The 20,828-nt window shown below is 39.7% G+C and overlaps 2 protein-coding genes across 3 annotated transcripts in view; both read right to left on the bottom strand.

Annotated features, from left to right (window-relative positions):
• Positions 1-2,027: 2,027 nt before the first annotated feature.
• LOC102450762 (uncharacterized) overlaps positions 2,028-20,828 on the bottom strand; it is a 27,194-nt gene continuing 8,393 nt past the window's right edge. The window contains exons 2-4 of the mRNA XM_075922536.1: positions 6,140-6,187; positions 5,354-5,527; positions 2,028-2,535 (exon numbers count right to left, since the gene is read on the bottom strand). Coding sequence (XP_075778651.1) covers positions 2,477-2,535; positions 5,354-5,527; positions 6,140-6,187 — 281 coding nt within the window. The 3' untranslated portion in view covers positions 2,028-2,476. The remainder of the gene's footprint in view (positions 2,536-5,353; positions 5,528-6,139; positions 6,188-20,828) is intronic.
• The window catches only part of THNSL1 (threonine synthase like 1), an 11,974-nt gene continuing 8,224 nt past the window's right edge, over positions 17,079-20,828 (bottom strand). For both annotated transcript variants that reach the window (XM_025180798.2, XM_006115292.4), the window contains one exon: positions 17,079-20,680. In XM_025180798.2, the coding sequence (XP_025036583.2) occupies positions 18,421-20,640 (2,220 nt within the window). In that variant the 5' untranslated portion in view covers positions 20,641-20,680 and the 3' untranslated portion in view covers positions 17,079-18,420. The remainder of the gene's footprint in view (positions 20,681-20,828) is intronic.

Genomic DNA, 20,828 nt, shown 5'->3' with positions numbered 1-20,828 from the left:
TACCTCTCTCCACTTGGAAAACTTACCATTTATTCCTACCCTTTGTTTCCTGTCTTTTAACCAGTTATCAATCCATGAAAGGACTTTCCCTCTTATCCCATGACAACTTACTTTACTTAAGAGCCTTTGGTGAGGGACCTTGTCAAAGGCTTTCTGGAAATCTAAGTATACTATATTCACTGGATCCCCCTTATCCACCTGTTTGTTGACCCCCTCAAAAGAACTCTAGCTGATTTGTAAGTATGATTTCCCTTTACAGAAATCATGTTGATTTTCTCCCAACCAATTATATTCATCTGTATGTCTGACAATTTTATTCTTCACTATAGTTTCAACTAATTTGCCTGGTAGTGATGTTAGATTTGCCGATCTGTAATTGACAGGATCACCTCTAAAGCCCTTTTTAAATATGGTGACACATTAAGGTATCTTCCAGTCATTAGGTACGGAAGCCATTTTAAAAGACTGGTTACAAATCATACTTAATAGTTCCAAAATTTCCCATCTGAGGTCTTTCAGAACTCTTGGGTGAATGCCATCTGATCCCAGTGACTTGTTACTGTTAAGTTTATCAGTTTGTTCCAAAACCTTCTCTAATGACACCGCAATCTGGGACAATTCCTCAGATGTATCTTCTAAAAAGAATGGCTCAGGTTTAGGAATCTCCCCAATATCCTCAGTTTCTCCACTATGACTTTATCATCTTTGAGTGCTCCTTTAGCATCTCCATCATCCAAGGGCCCCACTGGTTGTTTAGCCAGCTTCCTGCTTTTGATGTACTTTAAAAACATTTTACTATTACTTTTTGAGTTTCTGGCTCGCTGTTCTTCAAACTCCTTTTTGGCTTTTCTTATTATACTTTTACACTTAGTTTGTATGTATGGATTTGACTTCCACTTTTTATCTGTCACTGCTTCTTTTACCTGGTTGTTAATCCACGGTAGCACTTTTTTGGTTCTCTTACTGATAGAGGCCTCTTTTTGGTAGATGCAGCAAGGTGGGAGGGAAATGACTGATTGACTAGCATGTTGTCTATCCGACAAGCATTTGCTTATCAGATAGTCAACTAGTCATTCATATCCCTACTGTAGACATACTCTCCATCACACGCTGCATCATGGTTTGGTTGACCAACTTTGAGGCCTCAAGCAGCATGAATTTATCTAATTTTCCAATTTCAGCAGAGGGTGGTGATCGGTTTTTATGCAATTCTTAAGACAAATGGGTCACTGAGAAATGTTCCAAATCTGTCTTGTTCTGGACTGAGAACAGGATCTTTTGCCATTGATTGATAAGTTTACTGTTTTAGTCCTGCAACATATATTGTTACCCAAAGGAATATTTTTATCTGATTGTCTCCCTCGGTGCCTTAGAATAGAGTATTACTGAAATACTGGACTCATGCAGAGTCATTTTGTAACACTACCTGCATGTAACACTACCTGCCCGTGGTCCGTTACTCAGAGACTACGTCTAGACTGGCATGGTTTTCCGGAAATGCTTTTAAAAGAGCGTGTAGATTGGCACGGACGCTTTTCCGCAAAAGCACTTTTTGCGGAAAGGCATCCGTGCCAATCTAGACGCGCTTTTCCGCAAAAAAGCCCCGATCGCCTTTTTCGTGATCAGGGCTTTTTTTGCGCAAAACAAATCTGAACTGCCTACACTGGCCCTTTTGCATAAAAGCTTTGCGCAAAAGGACTTTTGCCCGAACGGGAGCAGCATAGTATTTCCACAAGAAGCACTGATTTCAGACAGTAGGAAGTCAGTGTTCTTGCGGAAATTCAAGCGGCCAGTGTAGACAGCTGGCAAGTTTTTCCGGAAAAGCAGCTGATTTTCCGGAAAAACTGGCCAGTCTAGACACAGCCACAATGTTCTCAAGAGGGCAAATCATATCACTACTCCCAGAATGGCTCTTCTCATCACCTAGCAGAATCTTGCATAGCCAGAAGAGTAAAGCCATTCAAGAACCAATGATTGCAACATTGCGCTCCCTGGAGAGAGCATCCTTTCCTGTTAAACTGCTGCTAGTCAAGGGGCTTATCTGTTGTAATTCAAGAAGACTCTGGTTTTGGAAGAACAGGTGGTTACCAAATGACAAAAGTTATTTTCTTGATTAATTTATCTGTTTGTGTGGAGTAGAAAACAGAGAAATAATTTATCTGTCATGCTTGGTTAGCAAAAAGGATTAAAAATTTCCATAGACTCCTATGCACTAAATCTTCCTGAATTGATGCTTCAAAGAGACACTGGCCAGGCACTTACAATCTACCTCCACAATATTGTCACTTCCTGATTCAGAATGTTCCCTGATTAAAAATAAATAAATAGAAACCAATTAGCCAAAATGACTGTAACTATCTACAAATTCCTGAGTGGGGCTGAAATTAACAATCAGCATCACAGATGCATGATACATCTCCTCTCTTCCTGCCACCTTGGTTCTTGCAAGCTGCCAAGAGGTTGAAATTGATAGGGTTCATGCTCTCGGAAGCTGGAAGAACAGGCATCTCATCGGTTTTTCATTACTCTCTGGACCTGTAAGAACAGAACCAACTAGAGTTAGGAGTACAAAAGGATGACATCATGTGCATTTAAGAGTACTGGATTGAAATTAACCAGTTTTGCTGTGACTGTTACTGGATTGGAAAGTCTTTGTATATTTCACATTTTGGAAGTTTTTTTAAAAACATGAACAATGACACTGTCTTTAATTGTGAGGCAGTATCAAACTGTGGAGTCTATTGGTGTTTGCTGTACTGGAATATTGTGGGAAAATGGAACAACCAACAACAACAAAAAAGATTAAAACCAATGTCCCTATGCAGTTAATCAGTTAGGGCCAGATTCTGCTACTCAAGTTTCCTTAATACCTTACTCTACAAAGAGCCATTAAAATCAGTGGACCAGCCCATAGAATTGCATATTATTCAACATGAATAAGGGCAGCAAAATTCGGTAGTGCTTTGAAAAAGAAAAATGAATCATTCCAGGTCTTAACATGGGTGAATGCTGGATGAGCAGTGTAGGCAATACTGTATAGCAACCTACCCAGTGTAGAAATACTCAACAAAGCTAATTTAGTTTATGAACCAGCCTGATTTAGCAGGGATTAAAAAACATGCCCACCTAATGTATGTTTGGTGGCCCCTATATGAGATGGGTGAATTCCAAGTCCAGCTACATCAGCATAAACTCACCATTGTGAACTAATTTATAACCACTTTGGAGTAGGGACTGTCTTCCTATATGTTTGTACAATGCCTAGGCACAATGGGAACCCAGTCTCTTTAGCAAGAACTTCTGGAATCGGGACTAAAATCACCTTATTCACCTTAAATCCGTGAGGCTTAGCAATACTAAAACACTGAAAAGGGATGTTACTGTCTTCTTCAAAGGAAAATCCCACTTTGAATGCCACTGAAGGTATGAGTACAAAGGAGATGGAGGAATTGCATCTGATCCTCTGTTATTTGTTTAACAGCTTTGTATGAGATCTGATATTGTACAAAGTTAGAATTCTTGTTCCATTATCTTGGAGAATTGAGAGAACTGAACTTTCTGGCATCAGTGCCACTGTATACAGAATTCTATTTAATTGATTGCTGAGTTTGGTCTAGCTTCACCTCCACAAAGAACTTCATCTTGGCACTACACTTTTCTGTTAGGATACGCCTACACAGCAACATTATTTCGAAATAACTAGCGTTATTTTGAAATAACTTAGCCTGCATCTACACAGCAGGCAGTTATTTTGAAATAATGTTGAAATACTGTCAAGCTGGAGGACTTCTTACTCCAACTCCTGTAACCCTCATTGTACAAGGAGTAAGGGAAGCCGGAGGAAAAGTGCTCTATTTCGAAATAAGTGCTGTGTAGACGCTCCCAATTTCAAAATAAGCTGTTTCGAAATAAGATACACAATTGGCGTAGATCAATTTGCATAGCTTATTTCAAGTTAAGCCCTGCTGTGTAGACCCACTCTTAGAAAATGCCATTAAGTCCAGGAGAGAAACAAGCATCTCCTGCATTTTGCTGGCACAACACCAGCATTCTACATTTCTCAAAGGAAAATGAACTACATTTCTTTGTGGTAGGCTAGAGCAATTAATCTGATGGGGTGGAAGATAAAAAGCAGAAAGACAACTACTTCCTTATGTTGTTTTGTTTAGAGACACAACACATTTCTAAACCAACACGTGTTGACTCCAATGTGGATTCTGTGTGTGGTAAATTCTGCCCTTGTACAGATTCAGTTGTGCAATACATTCACTATAAGAATTACTCAACGTATTTAGGTAGTTGGGTGCCTACTTCTATCATGGGAATGTTTGTTGCCTTCTTATAAGTGATGGACTGTAATCAAACATTGATCAGCATTACAAAAAGTGTAATAGATACATTTGTTTATGAAATAATCAAATATAATTAGATCAAAAGCAAGCTCACAAAGACCAAATAAGAAGGAAGTCAGCTAAAAAGAACATTTTCCCATAGATTCTATACGAGTATCATCACATTATTAATATAATACATTATAACACTACAGTTCTATCTTCAGAGGAGCAAAATAATACTCTCCTTCTAGTTTTATTAAATGAGCCCTAATATCTTTTATTTAAAAATACTGTGTGTTTGTTCATTGTTCTTCTGGATGTAATCCAGAACATTTACCCCGTCTATTCAGGCCTGGTCTACGCTACAGAGTCAGGTTGACGTAGTCAGCATCTACACTACACTGTCCCTCCTGCTGACAGGGCCGACTTATCCATTAGGCACAGTAGGCACAGTGCCTAGGGCCCACGATACTTTTAGGGGCCCACGAAAATGTTTTAATTTCTTTTAAAATCAGAAGAAAAAAATGAACTTTTGGGGTCGAAGAAAATGTTTTAATTTTTTTCTCACATCAGAAAAAAATGAAACTTTTAGGGCCCATGAAAATCTATTACATTTTGCCTAAAACAGAAAATTTTTTGAAGTATTTAAAGTTATATCAAAAATAATTTTTAATATTGATATTATTATTGTGGGAGGGGCCCACGAAGGCAAAAGTGCCTGAGGCCCAGGAAAGTCATAATGCAGCCCTACCTGCTGACATAATTCATTTACTACAGCCACTTAATTACTCCACCTCCACAAGAGGCATAATGCGTAAACCGATGTAATTATGTTAATATAGTGGCGTTGTAGACACTGCATTGCTTATATCAACTTAAGTGGCCTCCCATGAGGTAGCCCACAATTCCCACTGTGATTGCTGTGGTTACCATTTTGAACTCCGCTGCACTACAGCCAAGTATACAGATAAATGCTGTTCCCCTTTTAAAGCCCCAGGAAGTTTTAAATTTGCTCTTACTGGTTTTTGCTTGATCTGGAGATCTCACATTAACAACTGTCCTGCTGAGTAGGTTGGCTCTACACATTAAACACGCTCCTGCCTGGAGTATGGTGCTGGTGGAGCTTCTGGGTCCATGGGTAGAAGAGGCTGTGCAGTCACAGCTCCACTTCAGCCACTGGAACTTTGACATCTCTAGTCAAATTGTTCAAGGCATGGAGAAGAGCTTGTTAAAATCAAAAGCAGTGGCAGGCATACCAGGAGGCAGAGAGGAAAACAGTAATTTTGATGTGGAGCCACAGACATTTCCACAAAGAGGGGGCTGGAGTCAGGATGGTGTTATATGGATTGGGGTTGGGGCAGTGGGAACTATCAGGGTGCAGTGCCTCTGATTGTAGGAAAAGAAGGTTTGAAAGGAAGAATGAAAAGAAATGAAATTTAAGCTTTTGCTGGACACACAGATACTTCTGGCATTCACTTTTCCATATAGATGTGAACTTTGCATGGTTAAATTACTGATGGAGGATAGGAAATTGGTACAATTTGTGTGTACCTAGTGTAGATTATTCATTAGAGAAATGAGATTTACTTCTCTTGAGGAAGGTTTTCATGTTAAAAAAAACTCCAGGTTTCAAAATATCTTTACTTTAGTAAATACGTTAAAATAAATTGCAGCATCACATGGCTCTGAACAGCCTAATTAAAGTGAGTAAGTATCATGTGTACTGATAATGTATTTATTACATTACACATATTTAAAATTGGAATGAACTTTTGTTATCTGGAATATATGACGCAGATAGCTACCTTCACAGGGATCACAGATACAGAGTGGTATCCTTTGGACTCTCACCTCTGTCAAAGAAAAGAGAAGAATGTCTCAAAAGTATTCAGGTTTCAGAAAAACCTAGACCAGTGACTCTAATTTCAAGAATTTCTGTCTTTGTACTGCACCTGTACTTATTTTTGCTTTGGTATGCTCTTTTGAATCTATTTCCTCAATTCAGAGCTCATAGGAGTTACTACATTAGCTGTAGAGAAATCATAAGCAAAGGAGACTTAATCCTTTCCTCTTCACAGGTGCATAAGCCCTGATATAAAGCAAAATCACTGTAGGGAGGCAGGAGAAGAGAATCTGAGGGGAGTTTTCTGTATACTTCGTACTGCAGTTTGCTGCATGTGAGTTACAACACTCCACAACAAATCATCAGATAAAAATGTAAATTATCCCTGCCTGAAACAAATTCAAATGTTTGAGGTTTGTTTTAATTTGGATGGAACTTTCTCCAGTCATTTAAATCTTAATTTGAAAAAATACAGTGTTCTGGGACCTCCCTGCACTACTCCATCCCAACAGACACACACATTTCATGTTTTTTCCAAGGTGCAGCAATACCCAAGCACTCCACTCTACTGGAGATTAAATACAATGACAGTCTCACTCGAGCCCGGCTGTGAGATTGATAAGTGCTTGTGATTTCCTGGTTCCCGCCCCTTTAAAGATACTTCCTTTTGCATGTAGGGAGCTTACCTCAGCTTACATAGGTATGTTTGCATGGGTGTGGAATGAAAATCTATTTATGGAAACTGAATTTATTTGCCATCACATGGTGGCCACTGCTGACATTCACAGACAATTGCAATAAGTGCATCTGCATTGTAATTGTCAGGCACACAGAGCAATCATTAAAAGGTTCATAGTATGATGCAAACAAATAGTGCTCAGCTTTTTAACATACTACAACAACACAGTTTTCTGACTCATTGTTAAAATGCTCCTTCAAGGCCTCCCTCAAGCAAATAGTCAGGCACTGAGCTTGTCTTACAGCCTTGTGTTCATAATGAACAGCACAATGCTGAAGAGCAGTACAGGACCCATGCTGTCTGATGGCTTGCTCGCAGGGTACCAGGGCAGGTTACTTGCATGATGTTCCACTGAACCTGCCCTTGATGGCATTGCAAACCCTTCCCAAAACACCCTGCAGCAAGTTGCATAGTGGCATAGCTACCCACAGTACACTGCTCTATGTCAATGCAAGAGCTGTTAAAATGGATGTGCTCCCCCAACACAAAGAACAAAGTGTGGACATACACAACTGACAATTACAGGGGTGGCTTTACAGCGACATGACTTAAACCAACTTTAGTTTGTAACATAGACATGTCTTCACTTAGTGCTACACTCAATTACCCAGGCAGAAACTCAGGTGCTTAACCCAAACTGTAACAACTGGTCATTAACTGTCAATCATTCACAAGTCGATCAACATTTGCTGCATTTTTATTAAGCCTGATCTTTTAGCACAGCCAGTGTTGAGTTACTTGAAGGATTCATTTTAATTACATCAAGATTTTAACTTTAAAATCTATTACTCTTAACTGGGAGATTTACAAAGGTACAAAAGTATCCAAGTTCTATAGAAAATCAATGAGTATTTGTGCCTGTGAAAATCCTCCTGCAAAAACCTGTTAATTTTGAGACTGTTTTACTAAATTATAATTTTTTTCAGTATTAAGAATTTTTGTTCTCTCCCTTATCCCTGGTTTGGGAGGAGACAGTTGCATAGGGTCACCAACTCTCTGAGTTTCGCCTGGAGTCTCGATCTCCCAGAGGATCCTAAAGCCAAAGCAGGAGATTGGCTGCCAACAGTCCAGTGGCACTGTGGAGCAAAGGCAAGGTCCCTGGCCCCAAGCCACTCCTGGAAGCAGCCAACATGTCCCTCCCTGTGGTGCCTAAGAAGGAGAGGATCTCCCCAGCCTAGAGCAACAACTCCACAGCTCCTATTGGCTGGGAATTGTTGCCAATAAGAGCTTCAGGGGTGGTGCCTTCAGGCAGAGACAGCACATGGAGCCACCTGTTCCTCCTTCCCCCTCTCCCCACATCTAGGGGCCAGCCAATTCCAGGAGCAATGCAGGGCCAGAGCATGCACCCACTGGGACTTGTACCTGTCCAAATGCTGCCCAGCCTCAGCCCACACCCCTTCCCACACTCCAAATCCCTGCACCAGCCTGACTGAAATGCAGTTAGGCAGTACCAAGAAAGGAAATTGAAAAGATTAATATAAATGACCTCATCTTGTACCCATTAAATCAGACATGAAACTCCCATTGACTTCAGTGGTATCTGATCAGGTCTTTAATGACAACACCAAAAAAAATGGTTAAAACAAACCATCAAAGTACTTGACATTGTTTTTAGTGCTATTTGTCTCAGGTCTGCACCCTCACTAGTTTAATATGCTGCAGGCTTGCACATGAGTTACATTTTGTCCAAATTTCTCTATTTTAGTAAATGAATACTAGAGAGTATTTTGTTTTTAAAATGTAAAACATTACAAGAAAGCTGCCAAAAGAAATAGGACTACGGAAAGACAGGTCAACTTTTAAGTTTCCTTTTCCTCCATAGGTACAAATGAACTATGAAAAATACAAACTCCACTGAAAGCTGTATTCTTTTTCAGACATCTTTAAAATATGCAAATGATTATGATTATTTGTTACCTGCAAGTCTTCATCTCACAGGCTATCACAAGCCTCAGTTCCCTCTCTCTCACCCAACACCTTCCTCCTCAAAAACATATTACTCACACCAAATCTAAGGGACAGTGTAATTTGTGCCCTTGACTTCAGCACTCTGGATTTGAGATATAATGTTCTGGTTTTGTTCACTAGATTTTGTTCACTAGATTCAAATCTTGCAACTGACATAAAACATGTAACATGGTTAATCTAATATGTTGTTTTCCTGAGCTGGAACAACCAGACCTTGCTATATTTTCCACATATCAAAGAACATGGGTCAGTTGTGATTTTTAATACAATTTTTAAATTGTTTTCCTGTTCATTAAATGTTCTAGTATTAAAAAGCTCATGCAGACCCCTCCCGCCCCATCCCTCTCCTCCACCCCAAGAAGTGTTGTAAATCCTCATCAGTACTAAACTTCTGTTAGGGGCGCCATCTTGTGGTAGAGAGCTGTAAATAACAAGGATTCGAGCTAGGGATATTAAAATACATTTATTTTTGTAAACCTGTAACTGCTGAAATTTTAATCAGTTACACATTTACATGTGGGGGGAAGGGAAGCAGGAGCCAGTGCTCACAGGGAGCCAGCTTGAAAGCCAGCTCCCCACAAGCATCAGCTCCCATCTCTCCCACACTCATATTCCCCACATGTGATACAGAGGCAGCAGCACAGAGTAAGAGGGGGCTGCATGTAACCATGAGGATTATTTGATGACCTGGCTCATTGGTGAGCCATGTACACAAGTTCACGTACACATCCCTAATTCTAGCATATCAAAAGCAAGCTTTGATTGGAAAACACCATTTATGAAGAAGTCAGCTTATTTTAACATTAAGCGCTGTTTAGTGTGTCTTTACAGGCCATTTATGGAATAAAAATGCCAGTGAATATGGTTTTCTAATATGCTGTATGTCTAATTGTTTGTCAAAATGGACACATGGAGAATGGTGAAAATATTGCCCTCCTCGTGGGGTATTAGGGCCCAAATATTAAAGAACTATTTATGTTTCAGTTGTACGTATGGGACTGCTCTGCTGCACTGTTCTCCCCTAGTGGTTTAATCAGTGTAGAATGTTGCTGGAAGCACTGACTGACTGCATTGTTTCAGCACCAGGCTAAAGCCATCTTTATTACTTGTGCTTTCATTGGTGTTTGAGTCTCCGTGTATGCATGCATGTGTCTTTCCTTTTGATGCCTTAGCAGGTTTTATGTCCCCCTGGGGTCTCTTATTTTAATTTTTTATATATAATTATATTGTGTTTTTTAAACTATTGTAAGTCAGCCTCAAATATTTTAAATAGAGAGGTGGATAAAAATATAAAATAAAATAAAATAAAATAAAATAAAATAAAATAAGAAAGATGCCATGGAGGAGAAGGGCATGTGAAAAAAAGACAATGGGGATGGTAAGAAAAAGAGGTTGGGGGCAGACCCAAATAAGCAAGTGTAGAGACTCAGAAGGAAAGAGACTGCAGAACAGAGATGAGATTAGATGAGATAAAGATCAGAGAATGAGGAGAAAAGGGAGGGAAAACCCAAGGGAGGCAGAAAATAGAGTGATGACAGGTTAAGCAGGCATGGGAGATAGGTAAGGCAAGGAGCAACAATGATGGATGTAGCAAGAAATCAGAAGGTAGAGAATAGTAAAGTTAATCAGAGGGGAAAGAGAAGCAGAAAAAGGTAAGTGAAGGAAGAGAAAGCTCAGCAACAGACTAGGCAGGCAGTTCTAGTTCTAAAATTGTTTACATCAGCATTTCCCAAAGTATGGTCCGTGGTCCAGTACCAGTCTTTAGGAAAAAAAATACCAGTCCTTAGAAAAATTATCGCACACGATCCTATTAATTTGTGTGACGAGGTAGCAGTACCCCGCACTGCTGAGCCCGCCACCACAGCGCCTCTGCTGGGCATGCTCCTGGGCGTTGGGGCTAGATCCGGTGGGTGCTAGGACTCAGGGAGAAGGCTGAGCACCGTGCGCACCGACACAGAATGCCCAGCACTGGACACAGCCACGGGAGCTGGCGCCAGCCAATAAAGCAGCCAGGATTGAGGCAAGAAGGGGGGGGGGGGCGGAACAACCCACCAGACAGGAAGGGCCAGCAACACAATTTATTTGCATATTTATCATTTGTTTAATGAATATGCAAATATGCAAATAAATTTTACCAGTCCTCCAAAAGCTTGTGAATGGGTTTACTGGTCCCCAGTATCAAAAAGATTGGGAACCACTGGTTTATAGGTTAGCTGTCAAAACATGCACAAACACATAATCCATGGTTTGATTTTCACTATCACTAGATTTTAGAAAATCTGATTCTCTGGGATGAATATGGTAGAGCCACAGAGTACTCAAATCTAGTTGTGAATGGGAGGTGGGAAATGGAATGCCAGAGTTTGTATGCAGGGGGGAGGGAATATACAGTTTACATTTCAGTTTAGGCTTGGAGGCATTGGTATTACATAGTTTCTTTATGCATCTGATGAAAGATGCCAAGAATATTTGGAGAGTAATGTGGTTTTATTGGGTTTTGGTGACATTTTTCTCAGAACTTGAGTCCCACGTGCAGCTTATCCTAATACAGAATTGCAGTTCAGTGTCAGGTTAGCACATATGTAGTTTTGGTATGAACTTTTAGTGTTAAAAATATTTTAAAATCTAAAAAGAGTTCCTGGCCTTTCAAAAAAATTTAGGGAACACCCTTTGGTTTTCCCCATTTTGTACCTCCATTCAACCTGCCAGAGCCTCCCTATTTGGACCTGGCTGGCTACAAGCGTGTGCCTAACACGTTCTTTCAATGCATTTTCTATTGTAAACATGAAACAATTTTTCAGTATTTCACGTATACGCTTTATCATAGACCATGAGTTGAAATGACTAGAAATATGAAACAACTTCTGTATGAGGGGAAATTAGGAAGACTTGGACTAAAAGAGGATATGATAGAGATCTATAAAATCATGACTGGTGTAGAGAAAGCAATAGGAAAGTGTTATTTACTCTCATAACACAAAAATTGGGGGTCACCAAATGAAATTAATAGGCAGCAGGTTCAAAACAAACAAAGGAAGAATTTCTTCACACAATACACAGTCAACCTGTGGAATTCTGCCAGAGGATTTTGTGAAGGTCAAGACTATAAAAGTGTTAAAAAAAAAGCTAGATAAATTTATGAAGGATAGGTCCATTAATGGCTACTAGCCAGGAAGGGCAAGGATGACACCCCTAATCTCTGTTTGCTAGAAGCTGGGAATGAGCAATGGAGGATGGATTACTTGATGATTCTCTTGTTCTCTTCACTTCCTTTGAAGCACTTGGCATTGACCACTGTCAGAAAACAGGATAATGAGCTAGATCGGGGTCTGCAACCTTTCAGACATGGCATGCCAAGATTTAACTTATTCACTTCTATTTATGGATCTGCATGCTGGGGAGAGAAAGAGGAAGGGGCAAGCTGGTTACAGTGACCATATTTTCTGAACCAGCTGCCACTAGGGCGAATGGTTTAATTTAAATTAATAAACAGACTAAGCATTTTAACTTTGTTACTCTATCAAACTTCATTTTAAATAAAGTAATATATTAATGTGTCCAACACAAAAGACTTCAATGTTTTATTTATGGCAGGGGTGGGGAACCTTTTTTGGGTTGGAGGCCACTAACCCACAGAAAAATCAGCTGGGAAGCAAAAAAACTCCTCCAAAAACCCACAACCCTCACTGATGCGGTCTCCAACTGAAACACCTCACTCCTCTGATGCTCCAACCTCATGAGGTGAACGGAAGGAATAGTGAGGACTGAGGTTCAGGATTACCCACAGGCCAGATTTACTTTTCTGGGGTTCCGGAGTGAGTGAATGTTATGGACAAAAATGAGGGGTTCAGTGTGCGGGACAGGGCCACCAGCAAGTGAAATAGGGATGGGGTGCAGGATTTGGGAGGGAGGTAAAGTACAGAAGGGGAAGAGGTTGTGAGGTATGGGTGGGAGGCAGGGTGCAGAAGCAGGCTGGGGGTATGGGTGGGAGGCAGAGTGCAAGAGCAACAGTGGATGCAGGAGCAGGGTGTGAGGATAGGTGTTTGGCCAGGCCAGGAGGGAGGGTGCAGGACCAGGATGGAGGTAGGGTATCTGGCCAGGAGGGAGGGTGCAGGAACAAGAGAAGGTGTCAGAGCAAGCTGGAGATGCAGGATCTTGGCAGGGGGAGAGGGGAGGGAAGTGAGTGAGGGGGATTGGGGTATAGGGGTCTGAGCATGAGGGGGGAGGCTTACCTGGCTTTGTGCCCCCTTACAGCAACTGCCACAGCCACGCAGTCCCGGGCTGGCCCCAGAGGTGCCACTACCATTGACATGCAGTCCCGGGCTGGCCCTGGAGGCATCGCTGAGGACTCTCAGCCACAGTACTGCCTTCTCCCAACACAACCTAACCTGCTGCCAGGGAAGAGGGCTCTAGCGGCTGCACAGGGGAGGAGGGATGGGGCTGAGCTCCCGCTGTGCGTGCCACTGAAAATTGGCTCACGTACTACTTATGGCACACATGCGGTAGGCAGCCAACCTGAGCTAGATGGAACTTTGTTCTGACCCAGTATGGCTGTTCTTAAGAAAGTAGTTATTGGACCACACACTGCTGCTGAAAGAGCAGCTAGGCTCATGGGCCTAACTATATTCAACTTAAAGGATAACATTTTCCTATCCATTGCCCTACTACATTTCTTGTTCTTCTATTTTTTTCAAAATGAAAGGATACAAACCATCACAATATATATATAATTAAATGAGAAACTGATGAGCCATATTGTTGTTGCCTGATTTTGTATAATTATATATTTGACTTATGCATTTCCAGTTACGCAGCTGCTAATATAAAGGGAACAAGAGGAAGGAAAGGAGGCAGTGTGTGGTCATAAGTCACTGAGGGTATGTCTACACTACCCCGCTAGTTCGAACTAGCGGGGTAATGTAGGCATACCACACTTGCAAATGAAGCCCGGGATTTGAATTTCCCGGGCTTCATTTGCATAAGCGGGGCTCCGCCATTTTTAAAACCCCGCTCGTTCGAACCCTGTGCCGCGCGGCTACACGGGGCACGAACTAGGTAGTTCGAACTAGGCTTGCTAGTTCGAACTACCGTTAAATTATTTTCTCTATATGATGTTTTTGACATGATTTCCAGAGCAAAGCATCCAGCACACTGGGCTTCCAATCCTGATCAAGCTCTCTAGCTGCTACCATAATATAAATAAAACAACACAAAACAAATAAAATATTTCTGTGAAAAGGAGGGGAAAAAACTTGTTTTCCGCCTCCCCTCCTTTTTTTCTTCACCCTTCTCCCTTATTTATTTTGGGTCTTCACATCCTAAACTCAAAACTCCAGTCATCTAAAGAAGTGGGCTGTGCCCACGAAAGCTCACGATACCATTTACATGTTTTGTTAGTCTATAAAGTGCTACCAGACCAGTTTTTGTTTTTTAAGCATATCACCTACATCAGTGGTCCCCAATGCGGTGCCCGTGGGTGCCATGGCGCCCGTCGGGGCATTTATGTGCGCCCGCCTAGTGACCAGGGCCGGCCTGAGCAATTCTTGCGCCCCTTACATCGGATCCCTACTTACAAATGGGGTGAGGCAACCCCGCACTAGCTGCTTCCCCCCAGCAGACCAGGGAGACGCGAAGCTAGCGCCCCCCCCCCCCCCAGCAGACCAGGGAGACGCGGAGCAGCTTTTCTCAACAGATACCTCAGCTTGAGAATAAAGGACTGAGGGAAGTGAGGTGTGGGAGAATAAAACTGAGCTCTGGAGAAATGTTTGGTTAGAGTTTCCCCAACAATATGTACCAGTTCCGACTTACATACAAATTCAACTTAAGAACAAACCTACAGTCCCTATCTTGTACGTAACCTGGGGACTGCCTGTATAGTGAATAGGAACAGATATGTAAGAGTACAAGAAGAGTAGAGAACATAATTTGTTAAATAATTATTTATGATCTTGATCTCCCTGAGTAATGCAGATTTTTTTAAACTGATGTTTTATATAGAGACAATTCTGATAAAATATAACAATTTATATAATGCATACATATAGTATATGAAAAATTAGCATTTTTATTACTAAGGCATTTGAATGAAATCAGGTCTGCCCCTTAGAAATCGGTTTGATTCTGCTGTTCTTTCTTTTATTCAAATGTGGTATTGCAGGTAGTAGCAATTGAAAAAAGAAACAGAATTATGACTGAAGAAAAGTTATGAGCAGTTGGTCAGTTACTAAGCAACACATATCATGATTACATGCAAATACCCATACGCTAAAAAAAAATCAATACAAACATTGTATTGATTAGTGGTAGAGATGTAGCCGTGTTAGTCTGGGGTAGCTGAAGCAAAATGCAGGACAATGTAGCACTTTAAAGACTAACAAGATGGTTTATTAGATGAGCTTTCGTGGGCCAGACCCACTTCCTCTGATCTGAGGAAGTGGGTCTGGCCCACGAAAGCTCATCATCTAATAAACCATCTTGTTAGTCTTTAAAGTGCTACATTGTCCTGCATTTTGCTTCATTGTATTGATTGTCCTTCAAAGTTCTCCATGAAAGACCAGTGGCTCAACAGATGCTCATCTACACTAAGAAGTTGTAACAGTTTAATGAAAACTGTGATGCTACACTAGTTTAGGGAAACCAGAGTCACACCAGCTTTACATGTAGATGCTCTTACATCGATGTAATCCTGGCTTGTATCAAATTGATTTCCAACATCACATCTTTATTTAAACCAGTTCAACGTGTGTGCAGCCCAGGCCTAGAGAGTATTGATATTGTCTGCACATCACAATGTTGACATTATGTTTTCCTGCAAATACTATAAATGTATAGTTTTCCCAGTTGAAGTGAAAACAAAATTATTGCATATCACTAATAGTACATCACAGTATTTGTAACACTAAATAGGTTTCAGGGAACCTTGCATGAAATGAAAGTGAAAATGCATTGGGTTTTTTGGTTTGTTTGGTTTTTGAGTGAATTTATACTCATGAAAGGTACTAGACAGCTTGAGAAACTTATTCTCTCATGTTAATCTATTGCCAGAACAGGTAATACACAATCAGTAGCAGTAGAAAGCTATCTAGTGTCTCTCTACCTTAATTTCAGAGTTCCAAGTATGAAGCTATGTTTTCACTAGAAATGTTGCGGCTGTGCTGCTGTAGCACTTCACCATAGACACTCACTCTAGCCAGGGAAGAGTTCTCCCATGGCTGTAATTAATTTACTTCCTTGAGGGGCAGTAGCTAGGTTGACAGCAGAATTCTTTACACCCCTGAGTGACAGCCTAACTTTTTAGTGTAAACATGGCATAAGCACAAGAGAATTAAATGTTCCATTTCAAAATCCATTCTGTTCTTAGCCCCTGCCTCCCATAAAACAGTGTCACCTGTGATGAGTTCATATCACAGGAATTGTTATCTAGCAATCTGGTTGATTTTTTTTTTCAATAATCAACCAAATTTGAGGTACTTCTGTGAGCTTTGAAATACTGGCATTAATCAAACTAACACTATCCTAAAAAATACTTCTGTTATGTTGAGTATAGCTGCTATCTTATTCCCATTATAAATCAACTACACCAGTTTTACACAGGCTTTTAGCCTAATCTTAGAATCTGTTGGTGGTGGGAGGGAAGAAGGGTTGTGCTATATATTGTTCATTAAATCAAGTTTCTCTTACCACATTATTACATTACAGTTTAAGGTAAGATTTAGCAATGGCCTGAGTTTCAGTGCTGCAACCCAGTCTACCCTATCCTTAAACATCTATATTAGTTTATAACAGTACAGGGTTTGTAATGGCACATACAGTGAGACAATCACATTTACTGTTACTTGGAACTAAAGGGAAAATTCAAACTCAGAGCTCCAGAAGTAAAAGGGTATTCATGCTCTAACACAATGCACAATCAACCTTCTTTTCAATAATAAACTTGCACTACCTTTTTGTAAGACCAATAACGTGCTGCATTAAAGCCCAGCATTTTGCATTTCATTGCTTATTTTAGGCTTTGTTTCTGAAGACAAAAAAACAAAATGTGATTCTAGCATTACTGTGGCAAAATGAAAAATAACTTTAAAAAAAAAAAAAGGAAAAAACTAATAGAAAAAAATGTCCTGAAAAGCTATGAAATAGAAAGGCAAGGAAAAAGAAACAACTACATATATATTACACGTGCACACATAACTTTGTAGTTGGATACACCTTTATTAGACATGAAATGCTATTATTTGTATTAGGTATGATACAACATATACAAACTATTCTTATTTCAATCAGCTTATATTTTCACAAAGCACACTATATTATGTAACAAGTACTTAAATTTTACACCCTTGGTTGCCAAATATAATCTACAATTAGTAGATAAGGTAAAATGATCAAAAAACTTTGACATTCATATCTATTATTTTTGATGCAAAAAAATCTGTTAAACCACTAGTTATTAGCTGATATAGAAAAGGTCTCCTGACCATGTAACCTAAAATAGATTTGCATTTAGAAGCATTTAATTTTAATTTCAATCTTCAGATAATTATTTTCTGTGGTTTCTCAGCTACACAAAAGTTACTCAATCAGAGGAGAAAATTGACATGTTAAGTAAAAGTAATTTTAAATACTTCCCAAAGCCTATGGGGTCCCTAACGCCAACACAAAATGTAATACAAAGATGATAATTCAACAATTGAGTATTTTCATTTACATTTATCCAAGAAGCCCTCTGATATTACTATCCTTTACTGTTAGATAAGATGGTGCAATAAACTTGTGACCTCAACAAAGCCTCAGCAGAAGCTAATGGAAGCTGCAAGAACATTCAGGGAAGAAATATACTTTAAAAGGTCATAAAACAGACGAAAAGCTTTTATTTGATAAGGCAAAATACTGCCCCCATGACAAGAAAAAATCTTTGATGGAGAACAAGAATACATGATTATATAAAAAACTTCAGCTACGGTCAATACAAAAGCAATATATTAAGAGAAGGTATATTGAAATATTGTATGGATAATAGGATATAGGTAATTTTACTTCAAGGATTCCAATTTAAATGTATCCCAGCTGAAGAGAAGATGGAAGCTGTTATTACATCTGAAGGCTCCGCAGTGCCTCAGGTGTAATGAGTGTAATGTTTAGCTAAATTCCCAGTGGACAAGTACTCAAAGCACTTAACATACACACACAACAAACAATTGTAGCACTTGTTAGCCATTTCAGAAAGGATTACCTTTTCACTTTAGATGTGCTGCCTCCAAGATTAGGGCTGAGGCACATTGGCAGAAACCTATACTACTGATTTGTCCATACTATATTTTTTTCTGAAAAAGAGCCCCTCAATCTCTTCAGCTGCCATTAGCATTAGAATTCTCTCATTCATGAACAATTTTAAAAATTCAATGTTAAAGTGTTTTAAACTGAACATGAGAAAGTGTACTCAGAATATAAACTTGAGACCTTGTGTACTATGCATCAATGCGTGACTTTTTTGTGAAGAAAATATTTAAACTGGTATAGTAAATACCAAGCAAGTTTACTTAGAACACTTTCATAAACTTCTTTTGTATTGCAGTTTCTATATATTCCATCATGACACTCACATCAGCAGCACAGATCTGATGTTTCTGCTTTTCATTCTCTTTCAATGTCTTTAACAGGCCCTTATGGACTGGAGGCAAAGGGCTGTAAGAACTCAGTAAGTGAAGCTGACTTAATGGATTTTGTTTTATTTCTGCAATCCTTAAAGCCCGCAAGATAGCAGGTGCAAACTTGGAATAATGAGCTGTAGATGGAATGATAACTGGGCATGTTCTATCTTGTAATCGATCTGCAACTACTTTAGCAACAGCGCTGTGTGTGTCCAAAATATACCCTGTAGTACTGTACACAGAGTGGATGGCAGCTAAACAGTCCTCCTCGGAGCACCACCCAGCTACCAAGTCCTGCTGAAGTTTCTCAAGTAGATCTTTCTGCAACTGAAAGTGACATTTATTTTCCAGGTCACTATATAATTGTGTCACCAGCTGCCCATCACCACTAGCAATCAGATGTAAATGTCGTTCAAGATTGGAAGACTTCAAAATATCTATTGCTGGTGATGAAGTCTGTACTAATCTTCTTCCCCTTAAATCATAGAGACCTGTTCTTATAAAATCTGTCAAAACATTATTGTCATTGGAAGCACAAATACATTTTCTGATAGGGATTCCCATCCTTTTTGCATACAATGCAGCTAATATGTTGCCAAAGTTTCCTGTAGGAACACACACATCTATTGGGCTTCCAAAAGTAATAATATCTTGATGAACAAGGTCAAGGTAGGCAGAAACATGATAAATCACTTGGGGAAGTAGTCGAGCCCAATTTATAGAATTTGCTGCACTTAAAGTTGTTCCATATTCTACAGTAAGAAAGCCAGAATAATCAGAATTAGTAAATATTTGTTTTATAGCTGTCTGGCAAAAATCAAAATCAGATTTGACACCCACTGACCACCCATTTTCTCTTTGGCAGCCAATCATCTGTGATTTCTGAATCTGGCTTACTCCATCCTCAGGAAAGAAGGTGACCACAGCAATTCTTTGCTTGTCAGTATCACTAAGACGACTAAAACCATCCAGGACTGCACTGCCTGTATCTCCAGAAGTAGCTACTAAAACCAAGTAATTGCATCTTTTGGGAACACAGTATGCAAATAGATGAGGCATCAACTGTAATGCCAAATCCTTAAATGAGGCTGTGGGTCCATGAAATAACTCAAGAAGAAATTGGTTGCCTGTCAGATGCCTAAGAGGGGCAATTTTAGAACACGTAAAGTTTTCTCCATAAGCAATCTCAACGATTTCTCCCAGTTTGAAAGCAGGTATATCAGCTGGATGTATAAATCTTTCCAATATAATCAGAGCTCTTTCAACATAAGTTGCTTCTACTAAGCTTTGCCATTCTCCAGCAGTGAATGTTGGAAGACCCTTCTCAGGAACAAAGAGTCCACCATCAGATGCTAGACCCTCAACAACAGCGTCAGTGAAATATTTAACAGAGCCTTTTTGCTCACATGCTTCAGACCTTATATGTCTGGTTGAAATAAAAGTTTCTGATTCCGTATCTTGATATCTCTTTACTGCATCAAGGACTTTATTTGCTACAGCCACTGCTGTAAGTCCACGTTCACAAAAAACACGGATATCATACCATTTTTTATAAAACCGCTTCCTAAACTGAAGTATGTCTCCTATAGAATTTCCAGAATCCTGCCCCACTACACGATCCACTTTAATTAATTCCAGCCTATTAATTATGTCTTTAGTGGGTACATCAAGGTACACAACAATCCCATTTTTCTTCACGTGCTGCATGCTGGCAGCATGCATTGGATTAGACCCAGAAAGGGAAATTACACTTCCAGATGCTGAAAACTTTAACAGGGCTTTTCCTTCCTCTTCTATAAATTGCTGACTACCAACATCCTGCAATTTTTCTGACACACTCATATTCCAGGTTGTTTCAAGGACATCATCATCCACATCTATGACACGACAGCCAAGTTTGTGACCTATTATTCTCCCAACTGTTGTTTTCCCAGCTCCAGGAGGTCCCATCAGGACAATATTCTGATCTCCAACAAAAGAGAGAGTTGAGAGCCATGACTTCCATAGTTGTGCAAATGCAAGAGTTCTTGGAAAAATCAACTTTAGATGTACACTAGAACTAATGTTCTGGCTTATTAATTTTAGATGCTGATACCGAACATGAAACATCTTCTGCTTTTTCAAGCCAACTTGACAAGTAACTTAAATGCTTTAAAGAGAAAAAAAAAAAGGTAATTAGTAATTAATAGAAGAATAATTTAAAAGAGTTGGAAACTGAAAATAATAATAAAAAAAAAGGTCCCTCTCAATGCTGGAGGGATAAATATTTTTCATTCAAATAATAAATCCTGACCTTT

The sequence above is a fragment of the Pelodiscus sinensis genome, chromosome 2, assembly GCF_049634645.1.
Source record: "Pelodiscus sinensis isolate JC-2024 chromosome 2, ASM4963464v1, whole genome shotgun sequence".
Taxonomy (NCBI): domain Eukaryota; kingdom Metazoa; phylum Chordata; order Testudines; family Trionychidae; genus Pelodiscus; species Pelodiscus sinensis.
Note: the sequence above shows the minus strand (reverse complement) of the source record. Positions and strands in the feature narration are given on the sequence as shown.